This window comes from Ixodes scapularis, unplaced genomic scaffold (assembly GCF_016920785.2).
Source record: "Ixodes scapularis isolate PalLabHiFi unplaced genomic scaffold, ASM1692078v2 PGA_scaffold9__187_contigs__length_104089568, whole genome shotgun sequence".
NCBI lineage: Eukaryota > Metazoa > Arthropoda > Arachnida > Ixodida > Ixodidae > Ixodes > Ixodes scapularis.
In genome coordinates this window covers 45,755,000-45,773,109 of record NW_024609884.1, presented here as the reverse complement: position 1 = coordinate 45,773,109, position 18,110 = coordinate 45,755,000, and the positions used below count along the sequence as shown (strand labels likewise).

General features: G+C 43.2%; 1 protein-coding gene across 1 annotated transcript in view; it reads left to right on the top strand.

The window, feature by feature from the left end:
* The first annotated feature begins 2,214 nt into the window (after nt 1-2,214).
* LOC8043064 (vacuolar protein sorting-associated protein 35) overlaps nt 2,215-18,110 on the top strand; it is a 33,716-nt gene continuing 17,820 nt past the window's right edge. The window contains exons 1-8 of the mRNA XM_029988340.4: nt 2,215-2,499; nt 3,131-3,329; nt 3,449-3,572; nt 7,906-8,091; nt 9,411-9,467; nt 11,171-11,387; nt 13,165-13,358; nt 17,645-17,741. Coding sequence (XP_029844200.1) covers nt 2,497-2,499; nt 3,131-3,329; nt 3,449-3,572; nt 7,906-8,091; nt 9,411-9,467; nt 11,171-11,387; nt 13,165-13,358; nt 17,645-17,741 — 1,077 coding nt within the window. The 5' untranslated portion in view covers nt 2,215-2,496. The remainder of the gene's footprint in view (nt 2,500-3,130; nt 3,330-3,448; nt 3,573-7,905; nt 8,092-9,410; nt 9,468-11,170; nt 11,388-13,164; nt 13,359-17,644; nt 17,742-18,110) is intronic.

Sequence of the window (18,110 nt, the reverse complement as noted above, 5' to 3'; positions counted from 1 at the left end):
TAGCAACTTGCCTGAACAGCTGGACGATCCAGAACTCCGTGGCCGATATATGACGCAAAGACATTTACGCGCGACACACCTTCAAAACTCTGCCGCAGAGTCGATTCTTGATCGATATCCAAGCATGTGAAGGCACAGAGATGCAACACTTCGGCGTGCCAAGGAAGCTGTGATCCCTCCGCGAGTCCGGCGGAGCATGCTTGTTAGGAGTTGTGCCCTTTTCCTGTGGACTGTGCTTTCGTAAAATTTTCCACGTGTTCTTAACGGCAAGTCTCAACGCTTTCACAAGGTCTTAGAAAACTTCTTCAGCGAATGACGACGAACGAGTAGAAAGTGTGCCTTCAGCACGTTGCCGCCAGCCTCTGTAATGCTAGCAGAGCCACAATTCGCTTACGAGCAAGATGGCCGTCCGGTGGCTTCACTCGCGGGACCAGGAAGCGCCGTCAGATTTGGAGATGAGATGAATAATCAAAAGTAAATATTATGCATATCGTCAGAAATAGCAACATTGCACCATTTAGAGTTCTATTTTTTATGGCTTCTATTTTAAAAATAAAACAATTTGCACTTAAAAATTTAAACACTACATAGGTAACGCAAGCTGCCACCTTATTGGGTCAATGTCAGAGCCGTATATGTAGAGAGTTTGGCCATTCGTTGGGAAGCATAGGAGACAAATGAGGAGGCGCCATTGGCTGAAAGTGGGCTGGGCGGGTTCCAGGGCGTCTCCAGAAATTCGAATGTGACTAACCAGAAGCCGGAAATAATACCCTGGCGGTGGTCGCAAAAAACAAACCTGATAACTGCATTAGAGTAACTCTCTATGACTGAAAATATTGTACACGTGATGTTTCAATCGCGCTCGTCCAAAATGATGGTGGAAGAGTGCGACTAGCGGAACGATCGACATAATTGTGTACGCCAAGCGCCGAGGGCCGGCAATCTGCCGTCCGAGCGGTCACACTCTGTCCGAGCAAAACAGAGTTGAGCGGCGCATTCGTTTCTTACATCTTTCTGCATGATCATGATCAAAACAACACGTGGACCCCATTTTCAACTATGAAGAGTTACTACACTTCACTCTTACGCGTTTATCAAAACCATTTACGAACATAAACCTTCGATGATCGATCGGCTCAGAATTGTTTCTCGCTACCACCGCTAGGGGATTCTTTTCGGCTTCTGGTTGGTCAAGAGAGCATGCCAAGCCCTCTTTCCGAGTCTGCCGCACGCCCTGGCTCTGCCCGCACCTCCCATTGACCAAACTCTCTACATATACGGCTCTGGTCAATGTCAGAGCCGTATATGTAGAGAGTTTGGCCATGCGTTGGGAAGTATAGGAGACAAATGAAGCGGCGCCATTGGCCGAAAGCGGGCTGGGCGTGTTCCAGGGCGTCTTCAGAAATTCGAATGTGACCAACCAGAAGCCGGAAATAATACCCTGGCGGTGGTCGCGAGAAACAAACCTGATAACTGCATTGGAGTAACTCTCGATGGCTGAAAATATGGTACACGTGATGCTTCAATCACGCTCATCCAAAATGATGGTGGAAGAGTGCGACTAGCGGAAAGATCGACATAATCCTTACGCCAAACGCCGAGCGCCGGGAATCTGCCGTCAGAGCGGTCACACTCTGTCCGCGCAAAACAGAGTTGAGCGGCGCATTCGTTTCTTACATCTTTCTGCATGATCATGATGAGACAACATGTGCACCCTATTTTCAACCACAAAGAGTTACTACACTTCACTCTTACGCACTTATTAAAAGCATATACGAACATAGACCTTCGATTATCGATCGGCTCAGAATTGTTTCTCGCTACCACCGCTAGGGGATTCTTTTCGGCTTCTGGTTGGTCAAGAGAGCATGCCAAGCCCTCTTTCCGAGTCTGCCACACGCCCTGGCGCTGCCCGCGCCTCCCATTGACCAAACTCTCTACATATACGGCTCTGGTCAATGTACTCTCTATCTATGCATCTATGCAGCCTGGATCGACTTGACCTGGCTCGACTTGAATAAAAACTTTAAGCCTAACATTTACTGGTATAAACGTGAAAGTTTTACTAACCCCCATAGAAAAATACTCATTAATCTTAAATATAATAAAAAGCGTGATTTATTTTTCCACAGCAACGTAGCTTTAGCGTTGCTACAGTGACGTGGAGCTTCGTATATTGGTCACCAGGAAAATCTATTTAGAGTCGTAGCATATGTTTAAAGTAGATATGAGCAAATGAACTCCTCGGCCTGCCCTGTACTGGCTTGGAGAGCTGTGGTACCACTTGAACAGTATCGCTTCAGTGCTGACTTGCTTTGCCGTGTTCAATTCGTGGTGGGCGTTTATCGAGATCTTTTCATGTTTTCTGTGTGGTGCATAGTTCTAGAACAGTAAGCTGTCGATTTACTAGATAACTATTATTTTCAATATTTTCATTCCTGGGCGAAGGAAGGCTCTGTCTAGCCTTGTCAACTGACGAACAGCGAACATCTGAAAATGGTACGCAGTATTGATACTTGGTTAGGATAAAAGGGAAATAGTTGTAACTAGGCTTGTTCTTACTGGCTTATTATGAAATCTGCGTTTTCAATGTTGAGCACTTCTTGATTCCTTGAATTTGAGTTCTTGGCTTTGGCTTTCCATTCGTCGTTCGTTGTCGCCGTTAGCTACTTGAGTGGACATTTACACGTTGACCTTAGCTGCTGTGGTCCTATGATACGCGACATAGAACCTTCAAAAGCGCTTTGATGCAACTATCGTGATCGTAACTTCCTCAGTTGGCGACGAGAATACAAATCCTTTGCTGCATGTTAACATTGCGAACAAGAGACATGAAACCGATCGCGAACAAATATATGTAGAGCTCGCAGTCTTGCCCATTTCATTGTAAACTTGTCGTGCAAACCTGTGTTATACATCGTGTGTTTTCGTCCCTTATGCGAGAAGTTGGAAAATGTTACTACAGCAAACACACACAAAACAAACAAACAGAAATTTCTTGTTTCACACGGCATAACATGTTGTGTATGCTATAAAATTGCAATCGATCAGAAAAGACATGGCGTACTACATTAGGGTGGTGTGTTTTCCAATCTGTATTTTTTTTTTTTCATAACCTATTTATTTTTAGCCTCAAACCCCACAAGCTCCACCACAAGAGGACCAAGAAAAGCTTCTTGACGATGCCTCGGGCGTCGTCAAGGTTCAAGCATTCCACATGAAGCGTTGCCTCGACAAGAGCAAGCTTATGGAAGCATTGAAACATGCCTCAAACATGCTCGGTGAATTGCGCACCTCCCTTCTGAGCCCCAAGAGCTACTATGAGCTGTGTATCCTTTCATTGCGAGGTCAAAGCATGTGCTAAATTTGAGGATTTGTCTCCTGTAGTGTGACATTTTCAATTTGTTCATAAAGTTGTTTCGTACTTTCTTTAATAGTGTTTACACAGATATGGCAGTCACTGATGAGTTAAGGCATCTAGAGATTCACCTCCTAGACGAAATTCAGAGAGGACGGAAAATGTCCGATCTCTACGAGCTCGTCCAGTATGCTGGGAACATCATCCCTCGTCTGTAAGTACCTCTGCTAGAGTTAGTGCATAATTCCGTGCTAAGTTCTTACCACTATGTTCTTGCCACTCATCACCATCCATTGTGAAGTCAGACTTTTCGTTTTTACAGCGGAGCTGTTAAGGGCTAGGTTCCCCAGGATCGTGTTCGTGTATGTCGACACAAACCTACCTGGACAGCTACCGCCATCTATAAGCGACGGCAGCAAGCACACAACCAGTATGGTTTCTGCCGTCGCTCGTAGATGGCGGAAACCTTTCCAGCTATAATAGAAGAATGGATAGTTGGGCGCGTTGGTAGGAATTCATCGTAGGAAACAGCGTGAAAAACAGACGACGACGAAGAAGCACACAGTGTATCAAGTACAGCTCCGCTGGTCTTTCTTAGCGTGGAAAGGCTGAACGTTTTTTGTGGTTTATGCCTAAGAAACATAAGAACACAAAAGGCCAGTATGCGATTGCTAAGGGAGCAAACACCTCGTTATATCTAGACAGACTTTGCGCAGGAATCGCTCGGGGAGCCCCAGATTCGAGCATAGCCTGGGAGGGTGGGGTGGGGTGGGGTTTATGGGGCCTCAATTCCTTCACAACCTGGAAAACATTATCTTGGCTATGCCACTGCCCAGGCTGGTGGCTCACATTTTATTGAGACTTTTATAAGCCTGTGAGTGAAATGTCGGCTGGCATTGTGATGGTCTCTGGAAGGCTCGCTTTTTAACACAGAATGTGTTTGAGGGCTGGGATCCCTGTAGAAAGTGTGACAGAATGCAACGAGAACCGCTACGAAATGTGCAACACATACTTTAGGGGGCAATCTGTGCAAAAGAGTGTTAAATTGGGAGGAAAGAAGGAAGTTCTAAACACACCCCAATGAGAATCAAACCCATGACCCCACGATTGTGAGCTTGACGTTCTACCACTGCGCCAATTAATCGGTAGATGTCATACGGTGGTCTTTACTAACTGCTTGAACACAAGCGCCGGCATTTGGTGTTATGGCGTTCACATTCAAACAATTTGTGGGAAAGAACAAGAAATCCAAGACGTGCCCATTATCACATAAAAAAGAACAGAGCTTGGAATAAAATAGCATGTTATAACTAGGGCTCCGTGTTTTCGGATAAATCCGAAAAACACCCGCCGGTAAAATTTTTGGCAATTCGGATTTATCCGATAAACTCCGAATTGTTGTGTCCATGCCACCCCCCTTCCCCCAACAACAAAAAAAGAAAAAGCTTTTTTTTTCCTTTTTTTTTTTTTCCTTTTTTTTTTTACATTTTTGGCAGCGCAGGCTCAATGGTCCTGGGAAAATGACACCATAATTATCTTTCAAGCCTCGGACCGTTGTCAAAGGGGGTCTTACAGCTTGTCTCGTCAAGGTTGGTTCAGGGAAACAGGTCATCGTACCATTCGTGACACGACAAAAGCCACTCTTTCCGTTTCCAGTTTGGGCCATGGAATTTGGAATTTAAAGAAGCAAGAGGGTATGTTTCTGGGGGTAACAGTGAAAGCTATGGACCATAGAGATTGTATAAAATAGGGAAGAGGGGCAGTTGAAACTTCTCTATTACATCCACCTCGCACGGCAGCGGGATAGATTGATGGGATGACCACGAGCTTCCTTGCGGCTATCTCCGGCAGTTTATTGATTTTAAGGTATCGACGTTTGTCGAAGCCACACGTGTGAGACTTTTGTCGTGGGACAAATTAGTATTGCCAATGACACCAACGCCAAATTCAACTCAAGAAATCTTAATTTATACTAGTCTGTTTTATTTTTTATCTGGCATACATTTGCGTCCGGTTATTATTTATTATTTTAATAGGAAACACTGTGAAATTTATCTCCGAATTTTGGAGAATTGGGGATTTATAAAAAATAAACTCCGATAAACACCGAATTTTCGCTAAAAAATAAACTCCGAAAAGCACCCTCCGAATTTCGTGAAAAACTCCGAAAACACTGAGCCCTAGTTATAACCGAAGAAAAAGAAACTGCTGTGTCCACCACAAACCCCAAAGAATTCGCAGAAACACATTCTGTGTACACCAACTTTATCTGTAAAATCAAGATAAGTCGAGCATTTTTTTAGTTCCTCGTAATAGCTTCTGCTACCCTTGTGTTTTGTATAGTACACATCGACAAGCAAATCTATTATTATAGAAGTGGCAACTTGCCCAGTCGTACCTGCTCTAATCAATGGTGGTATTGGGGAGGATGGCCTTTTTCACTTCAGGATATTTATCGGAGTGACTATGCCTTGCAGGCTTTGTCGAGTATGTGCAACCCCTTCTGAAGTATGTGCGGTGCCTACTTTGCTCTGCAGAATATTTATTTTATAAAATTGTAACATTCCTAATTGAAAAATCCTAAAAAAAAAAAAAAGAATTGGAATGTTTGTGTAGGTTAATTAGTCCCTCAAGGGAGTTTTCTATTTCCCTCATGTTGAATATCATTTTTGGTTGACTCCATGGTGCGACATACAAAAATCCGCTATCCATATTTCTTACCACATTGCATTTTTCTGGATCTAGTCACTCTATATACCGTAAAATACCGTGGAACCGCCCACTTTCTTCAAGCGTCCACTAGTAACATTTTCCAAACTTGGTGATTGTGTAAATTGTATGATAAGCACCCGATTTGGCCGGCCAAGCGCACACATCTAGGTCAACCAAGTTTTCAGTGAAAGTAGGGTGAGCGCTTCCCCAGTATTTACGGTAGTGTTATTAGGTGAAGCACCGCCTACGTATCCCCAGGTGGCGGGTTTAAATCCCGGCCGATATGCTCCCACTCTGACTGATGCTTATTGAGGAGAAGGTGCCGTGAAACCAAGTGTTCGGTTGCACATTAAAAGACACCTAGGTGGTCCAAACTAATCCTCAGTCCTGCGCTGAAACATGCCATATGCCCTTCATTAGATTGCCACGTAAATCCCACAAATTTTACTTACCGTAAATTATTGGAGAAGCGCCCACCCTACTTCCACTGAAAACTGAGTTAATCTAGACATGGGCGCTTGTCCGATCGAATCGAGTGCTTTAACGTATAACTTGCAGAATTCCCAAGTTTGGGAAATGTTAATAGTGGGCGCTTGAATGAAGTATGTGCTTCCGCGGTATTTTACAGTAGTGTTATTTCGTAGATACTTACCTTCTTCACACTCTCTGCTCTGTTCCATATGCGAAATTTAGGGAACTCTGGGCTTGCTTACTTGGCATACAAATGGGGCTGGGCAGTATAGTGATACAAATGTATTGCGATAGTATCTCGGAGATACTTTTGGGTATCTGTTTCTCTGTATCGAGATACTTTTGAAAAATGTGTTTGTATTTCAGTAGTGAATGCATTTACGATAGATGTATTGCTTTTTTTTTTTTTTTTTTAACAAATAAACATTACCTTTTTGGTACAAGGAGTTCCAGAACTTTTAATATGAATCCCCTCTACAGGGGGGAAGTCTGATTGCCTAATATATCACAATCACAAAAAAAAAAAAAAAAGTGGTTTGAGGAATGGTCAATTTCAAGGTTAGCAGGGTAAGCTCCTCCCAGAGAGCCCTCTACTCTTTCCACTTTAGCAAAGCCAGCACTGTAAAGGAGGCGCATGGAAGGAGGAAAGCATAAGTCATGAAGAGTAGAAAACTTTAGGAGGGGTTTCTCCTCCTGCATGGCATCTGTTCAGGACTAGGTCTGGCTTCTTTGTTCAATCTCTCTGGACGGACAGTTTGAGACATGCCTTCACTGCAAAATTGGGTTTATTTCGGGCAGACAGCCGTTGGTCAAGCATGGCAGACAGCCGTTAGTCTTCAATAATTCACTAATAGCAACATTTTTTTTTTTTTGTGGCATATGGGATTGTAGTTGTGAATAGATGAATTTGAGGTAAGAGAAGATGCATAAGCTGACATAAAGAGAGGAATACAAACAAGCACTACCATTTACGTTAACCACAAACTGCACCCTGCCCCTACCACTTCTTGGGAAAAATATGTATTTTATTTTTGTATCTGGTATCTGTATTCCAAAATACTTTTGTGTCGTTTTCGCAGAAGGATCTTAGGGATATCCCATTACACGAAAAACAAGTTTATCTCATTATTTGTATTTTGCCCTTAAAGTACATGTATCGGTATTTGTATTCCGGAGTACTTCTTGGAGTATCTCTGCCCAGCCCTGCATACAAACATTACTATTCATAGGATGCCATTCTTGACATTCCTGGTTCTTGCATGTAGCCCTTCAGTTGTGTAGATGCAGGAGATAAATTTTTTCAAATGTGTGCTTTGTGCCCTGTGCAGTAGTTGTCAATTCATCATGGTTGTTTCTTTACGCAGATACCTGCTCATTACTGTGGGCCTTGTTTATATGAAGTCCAATGAGCACTCGAAGAAAGACATTCTCAAGGACCTGGTAGAGATGTGTCGTGGCGTGCAACATCCTCTGCGAGGGCTGTTTCTGCGCAACTACTTGCTTCAGTGCACACGCAATATTCTTCCAGACAGTGAAGAGGAGCAGCTGCTGTGAGTGCCATCATGGCTTCTTCTATATAGGCTGTTTTTGTCTAGTCCTGCTATTAAAAGAGGCAAAAAAAGAAGTTAAAAACTAGCTTTTTTTTATATATTTGTTTTTATTAAAACAAAAACAGATGTGGGAACATCATCTTGCCACACCAGCTATGAAGGTGCAAAGTTTCCTCTTGAATGATTAGCTGTTGCTCTGCGACTTCGCAGGACATTTCCTTTTGAGAATGAACATAGTTGTAGCCCTAACACTGTCGAGGCTCTGTAGCTAATAGCCACATGATACCCATTTAATTTCTTGCTTTGAGTTGTCAAATAATGCACTGTCGTTATGGCGAATTTGGGTGGTTAATCGCCGGTGAGAATGAGCTGGCGGCGCCGGCAACCAGAAACACGCTGGCGGCACACCACATGACCCTCAGCACCCGAACACGAAACGCTAGACTGTGGCAGTTTACTTCGCCGCTTGTCCACAAGACACCGCTAGTAGCATTTTTCATCTATTTTCTTTGGTTATGCCTAGGTGGCAGAAGTTATCACATAATAGTGCCACTAAGCCAAAAATACACCCATTTATTCAGGCACTCCTTTTGGGTTGGTTGTTAATATCCGTAGGAAAAACATGTATTTCGCCAAGTCAGCGCTTGGATTAGTCTAGCTCGGATGAACGAAATGAATATGGCCTCAGCTCAGGAGCAGCAAAAAAATTAATAGAAGGTTGTTTTAAACAGAGTAATGTCCTCCTCAGCTTTGTCACTATCACTGTCGTCCGAGTCTTCAAGAAGTAACAAACTTGTTACCGTTACAGCATTGACAATGCAAACTAGTGAGAGGTTGTCTCCGCCGTCACCCATGTCCTCCATTTCCCATTGTCCCAACGGCTTGAATTGACTCGACTATTGGCTGCTTAAGTGACTTCGGATCAGTTTCATTCTTTCGCTCATTTTTGCTGACTGACCTCCTGCCCAATCTTAGAGGTGATGACACCGGATACAGTCTGGCGCCTGCTTGCCCGGCCGTTCGGAGCTCGGGCGGAAAAAGCGCCGGAAAGTTGCCGGTGCTTTCCGGACAACCAACACCAGAACTGTGCACGCCGGCCAGAAGCGAACACTATTGCCGGTTGTTCGGCAAAATAAGTTGTTGATGATTGACCACCCGAATTCATCGTGCAACCCTATGGCAGAAGTTGTGAGGTGTTAGTAGTTCGACCACTGTTGAGAAGAAGAGAGATGAGACAGGGAAAGTTTTATGGCCTTTTTAAATCTAGGGAACTCCAGAGGGTAAAATGAATCTTTCACCCCTATTTTTCTCTCTTCTAGGAATGAGGCCAACTTGAATGCGGATGGTGCCAAGGTTGAGCTGCTGATGTACTCGAGGTGAGCTTTGCCATTTCTGCATTATTAAAAAGTTCAATATCTGCAGTCAGTCTTGAGGTTTGTGATTGGAAAAGCTGGTATCGAGATCACGAAGGCTAACAGGATGGTCACAAAAAGTACCAAGCACCAAAGCCAGTTTGTTTTCTTCATTTCTTTGATGCTGGATAGATACATGTGTAACCCTCGTATTCAGCCCCGAGACACATTAAAAGCAGGTGTGGCTCTCTTGAGTGCCCTAGACTGTTCTTGAGCTGTTAGCGGTACACAAATGACATGGTATAGAGTGGTTACCCTCTTCTGCTCAACTTGCTGTTGCATGTTTTGCATAACCTGCATGAAAGTGGTGGGTCCGAATAGCTCTACTAGGTCTGTGTTGTCTTCTTCCTGTTTTATTTGATGTTTAGATATTGATGAGCTTAAAATGAAACATTTTTGATTCTTGCCTTATGACTGTCTGCTTCAAATGAGTATCTTCACACTTGGGGCAAAGCCTTATCCTCATCCTAAACTTTGGTTCTAGATGTTTTGATAAGGTACTGTTCAGTGGCTCTATAATGGTCTGTGTGACTGGTATCTTGCTCTGGTCCTGACTGTACACATTCATTGTGTACCTTTCCAAATGTATGTTGCTGGGTGCAGCTGTATATTGTGAATGTTGCCATTCTTGCTGAGGATTGTGTGACATACTAGTTTTTTTTTCATTTAACTTTGTATTCTAAGTTCAGTTTGAGGAGAGACTTAAGAGGGTGGGGGAGGGGGGGGTAAGGAATATACAAATAAATTTCCCTGGTCTGTTCCTGCATTATAATGGGAGACTCAATCTAATTTAATACATAAATAGGGCTAGAACTAAATTTAGTTTTTATAAGTTTGCTGGAATAAAAAAAAAAAAAAATTGATTAACCACTTTAAAGAAAAGGGCCGAGAAAATCAGCTGCTTTTATTTAACTCAACTATGCTTAACCCTCCTTCTCCCCCTTCATGATCTTTGTATCGTTTTTGATTTTCCCTTGTAAATTTGTATTCTTTGTTTCCTGGCTTCCCATTTCCCTTGGTTCCTCCTTTTATTCAGCCTCCTTTTTTAATCTGCCAATCCCATCATTTTCATGCCTTCTGTTGTTATGTGTGATTGCATACAAGTGTGAGTTTATTCATTTGTTTTTCTTTCATTGACTCTTTCTTTCTCCTCTTTCCCTCGACTAGAGTACAGTGGCCCAAATACGTGTTGCCACCCCAGTGACCCAGAGTATAAGGGCCGCCCTCCAGATGTTTAGTTTTCTTCAACATTCTTAACAAGCTCACTTTAGTAGAATTGTCTGTTGTGAAGAGCCGTAGTCATGTGTGTTAGATGACTTTGTAAGTGGCTAGCAGTGGCTTGACCCTAAGTGGCCTAGATTTGCTTATTTGAAGAGCCCATGCCATGGTACAAATTTAGGCATTGGGGACACTAATGTAAATGTGTAGGCTGGACTATTGAATTTCTGGGTTGTTGTTGGAACCCTCACAAATTGCTTTTTTGTATTGAGCTCATGATCATAGAGATCTGAATTGCCGGGAATTGAAACATTTCAGCTGCCAGCAGTGTAGTTTCTGTGTGCTAACAAGTTAGGGCCAATCAACTGTGACATGCCTCATGTGTGCCTTCTTATTTGGTAGTGGTTCTCTTGACAATGTAACTAAGCATTAGTCATGATATTGTGCAGGGAAAGCGATGTGAGCGGGACAGTGAAGGACTCTGTGGATTTTGTGCTGCTCAACTTTGGCGAGATGAACAAGCTGTGGGTGCGGATGCAGCACCAGGGCCATTCGCGAGACCGCGATCGACGAGAGAAAGAGCGCCAGGAACTGCGCTTACTTGTCGGCACCAACTTGGTGCGTTTGTCACAGCTGGATGCTGTTGATATGGACCGCTACAAAAAGGTGATCCTTGCATTTCTTTGCTACCATGTCTGACCTTCTTGTGAATTCAGCATGCTACTCATTCTCTTTGGGCACATGAACTCCATGGGAACAGAACAGAATTATGCAAGCAGTTCATAGCTTTACAGTCTTTTAACATTGAAAACAGGGAAGGGAAAGGAGGGGGGGGGGGGGAAAGAAAGGAAGGACAAATACAAAGAGTAATTAATGGGAGGAGTTAGCTTTCTTGTAACTGGTTATTTCTCAGCTCCGAGCGCTGAGTATCCTGGTTGGAGGATGTCTTGTTTCCAGCATCTACGAGGGACGTCCCGAAAGTTCTCGGTCTGACACGGAAGGAATGTGAGCACAGACACAAAATTTTATTACCTATAACACATGGGCACTTCTTAAGATTTGCAACATCAAAAATGGCGCATGTGCACAATACCGTTTTTTTGCGGCGGCCGCCAACACGTGACAGTCCTCACAGTCAAGCTAAAATGAAGAAAGTGAAGACATGTTCGGGGATTGAATATTTGTCTTGCAAGCTAGGCCCTAATTCTGGCAGGCATCCACGAAGGCATGGTGGTGATGTAAGCACAGGACGTCCCATCCCACAGCACGGTGAAGAAGTGGGCTGAAAAATTCAGTCAAGGGTGGGAGTGCTTCGAAGGTGACCCTTACTTTGACAGACCTGCGGAAGTGACCATGCAAGAAAACATTGACCGTGTGCACGATGAGGTAATGGCAGATCCCCAAGTAAAAATCTGGACCATTGCGCAGGTCACAGGTATCTCCAAAACCACAGTTCATCGGATCTTGACCCAACACCTTTGCATTCACAAGTCTTCTGCCAGATGGGTTCCAAGATTGCTCTCGCGTGACCAAACACACACCTACTACACCTCATCCAGAGGCAATCTCGAGCTGGTCAGCTCAGGTCTCTCAGGCTTCTGTGCCCCACCTAGGTTCAGCACTTCCAACCCGACAGCAAAGCCCAGTCTAAACAGTAAAAATACCTCTCCTCTCCACGGCCAAAGGAGGCTCGGTCTGTTTCATCCACAGGCAAGGTGATGACCATGGTTTTATGAAATTCGGAGGGTGTGCTGCTTAGTGATACCTTCAGAAAGGGCACAGCATCACCGGGAACTACTATAAAACCTTGATTTATTGCTTGCGGGATGCCATCAAGGCCAAAAGTCACGGTGTGTTCAAAAGGGGTGCTGTTCCTTCAGGAGAAGGCACCCTCACACTGCGCTGTTGTGGTGATCGCTGCCAACCACTCCTGCGGCTTCTCTGTGGTCATTCAACCATATGCCATTTTCTCCAAATCTTGCCCCATCAGATTTCCTTCTCTTCCTCCAGCTGAAAAATAAACTTTCTGGTCTTTGCTTTTTCGGTGAGGAGGGCGTCATTGATGCTGTGTCACGCTTTTTGGAGGACCAAACTTTCAATTTTTTCCCCTTAAGCACTGGACCATCATTTGGCTAAGTGTGTGGGCCTCAAAGGGGACTATGTCAAAAAGTAACATAGTTCATTCACCTCTGTCGCCTTCTTCTGGGTCAGGTTAAGAACTTTTGGGACGCCTCTTGTAGTTCAGGGCCATGCTTACAAGCATGTAGCATCTGAAAAGTTCCTCCCAGGTGCTTTGCAGACTTTAGCTAAAAATAGTTAGCTTGTCAGTCAAGTAGCTATGAAAGGAAACTTTCAGCCTCCACTGACGTAATTAACTATTGGGCTCAGATACTATAAGTAATCTCCTTTGAAGTTGTAGCTTTATTGTTTGTTGTTTCACAAGGTGGTCCTTCCTGGCATCCTGGAGCAAGTCGTGAGCTGCAGGGATGCCATTGCCCAAGAGTACCTTATGGAGTGCATCATTCAAGTTTTCCCAGACGAGTTTCACTTGCAAACCCTAAGCAGCTTTCTCAAGGCCTGTGCCGAGCTACGGCAGCAAGTGAATGTCAAGAACATCATCATTTCCCTGATTGACAGGTAGGTGGATATTTTTATGTTACACTTAGTTATTGAGTGATCGTAGGTGTCCATCCCTGTGTTGTCTGTTATGTTGGTGAGCCTGGTGAATTACGTTTCATAGCCTTCTTGAGAGATTGGTGAACCCGAAGAAGAGATTGAGCCGAGTCGTCAGTCATTTTCCCCGTTCTGGATTTATAGTCTTGGTCGGTATAGACTGGGTAAATTCACTCTGGGTGGTAACAAGATACTACTCTTCCTGTTGAGAGGAGGGAGCAATAAAACAACTATAAATACAAGGTTCTGTCAAACTTTTCTATGACAGTCTATCATGTGAAAGCTTAAAATTCGTATATATCAGAATCTTATTTCTTCGCTCATATATACTGTTCCGAAACTTCAGGTTTTGATAGAGATATCCAAATATTATTTTCATTTATTTCAGATTATTAGACATATTTGGGAATGAAAAAAGCTTACAGGCCTGAAGTCGATCAAAGGGCGACGTACACTTTGCAGTTTCCACTTTTGTGCTCCAACTTGGCTCCCCTTGCAGCTTAGGAGAGGGGGAACACTAAGAGGAATATCTTCCTTGCAGAAAACCGAGGTTGTTACTTGCAAAGTTGCTTGCTTGCAAAGAATTAGTGCCAACTTGTAATTATCAGGAAATGTTTCCTTTTTTTGATTATAGTAACAAGTTTTTTGGTCAGCGTTTTTCACTTGTGACCATTATTTAGAACATTGAAACCAGGTGTTACAAAATGAACTAGACATCTGAAAATATTTAAACTTTCAAATACTAACTACATTTAGAGTATCACTGTGTGTATTTGGTTTGACCTTCAGATCGAATGCACTATTAGAAAGTTTGTGGCATTTTTTAAGTTGTGTTGAGGTTTTCGATAGTATGGCTTCAAAGGTTTTGAATTCCTTTAAGAATCCTGTGCAAAAAATTAATCAGAGTAGCGATGTGGGCGAGTTGGTTCATGCTTAGAAATAATGGAAACAGCGCGCAAACGACAAGGACGGGAGGAAAAGGAGTTTCAGCGCTCGTCCTGTGTACTCCTTTTCCTCCCGTCCTTGTCGTTTGCGCGCTGTTTCCATTATTTCTAAGCAAAAAATTAAATTTTTTAATTTCTTTCAAGTTTAGGTTTGGGAAATTTGAAGTCTTCGAATCTCATGGATGGAGATTGAATTCCGCTGTTGTTAATAAAATTTTTACTAATTCATCTTGAAGAATTGCAAAAAGTGCAACCAATTTTGACCAAAAGCATTAAAAAAGTTTTGTATGCCATAAAACAGTGGTTTTTACATGGGGGTCTGCGGACCCTTTGGGGTCCCTGAATGCTTTCTTGGGGTCGCCGAAGCCTTAGACCATCAGCTGAGTTGAGCACTAAAACTCGCTTTGATTGATGTTGGCTGCCCCACAAAACTAAATACTGTAAATGACGTATTTTTCGCGGGCTCAATATTTCGTGCTTTAGATTAAAGCTGAAGTTCTGGAATAATTCGCGGGCTCTAATTTTCGCGACGCGGTGGGATCTCAATATAGATTTCCATGTTTTTACATTTTACCGGCATTGTTCGCGGGACCTATTTTTCACGCATTTCAGGTGATTCGTGGAATTTGCGAAAATTAGGTCCTCGCGAACATTAAGTTATTTACAGTAGACGAAACCATGTGCACTGAGTGAGTGGGGTGGATTATTTTCTGTTTTTAGGGCTACGAAGTTGGTTTGCATGCATTTAATTTTCTTCATTTATCCGTTTGTCATTGCCATCATTCGATAAAGCTCCCTTCCCCTGCGGGATGGGGTCCTCCATCACTTCCGCCGATCCGAAAGGGGCCCCTAAACATACGTGGTTGAGAACCAATGCCATAAAGACTCCTTCCTACTACTTCCTCAGTACTATGGTTCTCGTTTATTCATTATTTATTGTAACTCGTGAAGCGAGTGTTGGACAATTCACCAGAGAGTCTCGAAGCAGTCTGGTGTACGACCTTCCTACCTCTTTGCAAACTGGCAGCACTCCGATCGAACACTACCTAAAATGTAGATACGATGCTAACACGAAACAACAAAATGTACAAGACGATGCAGCACCTAAAGGCACTTGGGCAAGAAATTTCACTTCCCCTTAAGTTTTTAGTTGTTGCGGGTGTTTATTACTGTTGAAATGGTCCTCAGGATATAAAAAATGCTGGACACGGGCATGCACTCGACACGGTCCAAGGTTGACGAACATTCCACCAGACTAATCTGGGGGACCCCTTGCCCCCAAAAATGCAGCTCAACAGGTCACTAGCATTCGTGCACTATGTTCACCACATGCTCAGTTTCTCTCACTTATCTCCTTCGATAAATAATAAAATAACTGGAGATATTGGCCACACTAGACTGTAGCTGGCTACCTCATTGCCATTTAACAAATGATAATTTAGCTCGCACCGACCGAGCGTTTGCTGTCACGTGTCAGCGTCATCCTCTCTGTGTGCCTTTCCCTGATCCTGGTAAAGTGACTGAGCTGTGTAAACAAGAAATATAGGGATCACGTATAGAAACAAAGGTTATGAATGACACCCCAGCAAAGTGTCTTGGTCAGATTTTAAGCCTGTAGACGAGGGCTCCATTGGCCCACACATTGCGTCGGGGGGGAATCTATGGCGCTTTACATGGGGAGGCTCTGTGGGAATGTCGCAAGAACACCCTGGTATGAGGCTGAGGCCACCCCAAAGCAAGTCATTGGTGGCACCACCTAGGGCCAATAATCAAGCTAGCACTTACCTAAGTAAGCTTTAGTGCAATATTTTCATTTGTGTTTTTGTTTTATTTATATTTGTTACCTTAAACCTTCGGGGCAAAGTTCCTTTGAAGTTCGTCAAACTTTCTAACTTTGTAGGTTCACAAGTTAGAATATTGTCAGATTTCTTAGCGTGACAATTTCAATAGTTAGAAAATAGTCAAATTTCTTAGCACAAAATATTTGGAACTTTGAAAATCATAAAATTTGTTAACATAATTAAAAGTTTGAACCCCTTGGTTTGACCTTAAAACCTTGGTTGCGAAAAAGGGTTGCAGCATCTCTAGTTGTTACATACCGTATTTACTCGCAGAATGAACGCACTTTTTTTCCCGAAAAATCGATGCAAACTTCGGGGGGGGGGGGGGGGGGGGGGGGGCGTTCATTACGCGAAGTAAAATTTTTGCGCCCGTATTTACTCGCATAATGAACAGACATTTTATCCTGAAAATCGAAGTAACTTCTTATCTCTTTGCGTGCGGCGCCCGACCCCGTAACCAAACTAAGCTGTGAAAAAAAAAAATGCCGTTTTTCGCAAGCTGTTTTGTTTGCTTAGGCGTTGCTTAGGCGTGGGCTCTCCGCTTATCTTTCTTATCTCCTTGCGCGCGACGCACGACCCCCGTAACCAAACTGCGCTGTACAAAAAAAAAAAGAAAAGAAAAAAAAACTAAGAAAAAAAGCTTCTCTTTTTCTTTTGTTGATTTCTCAATTCCGTCGTTTTTTTTTTTTTTTTTTTTTGTTTTTCGCAGGCTGTTTTGTTTGCTAGAGGGCTTCTCTGCTTCTCTTCCTTACCTCCTTGCGCGCGGCGCGCGACCCCCCGCAACCAAACTGCGCTGTGCAAAAAAAAAAAACAAGAAAAAGCTCTTCTTTGCTTTTGTTTTCTCTTAGTTCCGTGTTTTTTTGTTTTTTTTTTTTTGTTTTCGCCGCCTTTTGCAAGCTGTTTCGTTCGCTTAGAGCGCTTCTCTTTCTTACCTCCTTGCGCGCGGCGGCGCGCGAACGCAAAATCCAGGCTGCGCTGTGCAAAAAAAAAAAAAAAAAAAAAGCTCCTCTCCATGTTTTTTTTTTCTTGCTTCCGTTGGATCTTTGGGAATTTTTTAACGCCTTTTGCAAGGCGTTTTGTTCGCCCACCCTGCCCATGCATTCGCGACCTCGCTGCACCAGGATAGAAAAGTGCGTTCATTTCGCGCGCGTGGGGGGAGGGGGTCAAAATTTTGACGTCCAGTTGGGGGTGCGTTTATTACGCTAGTGAAAAAAAAAGTCGAAATTTTGAGAGCCGACTTGGAGGGTGCGTTCATTACGCGAGTGCGTTGATTGTGCGAGTAAATACGGTACTTTATATGCACATGCTGTTGGCACTCGATACTGGTGCACATATATTTGAAAATTGATAATGTAATCAAAAATAGTAAACTTTAGGGCTAAATTTGACTTCGCCGTGGGAGGGGTTAAAGTGTCCTTGAAGCATGGGTGTCGGGATCGTAATTCTGCAATTGGTTTGTTACCAGGTTAGCGTCATATGCAATGAAGGAGGATGGACCAGGCATTCCAAGTGACATAAAGCTATTTGACATATTTTCTGACCAGGTGGCACAAGTAATACAGGTAAGATAGACCACATGTAGTTTCATTTTCAGTAACATTTTTATGTAGCACTTGTGTTACTATAGCAACAAGCTTACAGAAAATGATTGGATTAAATTGGTCTAAAACGCCAGCCTTTCATTGTATCAAATGGGTGACGATGGAAGGAGTGCTTAGACCTTTACCTACAGTCACTGATAAAAAATGTGACAGCTCATCTTTTCTGACCCGAATCCTTCAGCACAAGCTTATCATGTCTGATAATGCCTGGATGGTGTCTTCACAGTCTTCAAAACCAGAGTTTTGAAGACTGAAGAAATAAGGTCAGAGATCTCATGATTAGGTTCTTGTAGAAAATTTTTGTCCTCTATTTCTAAATGACTAGAGTTG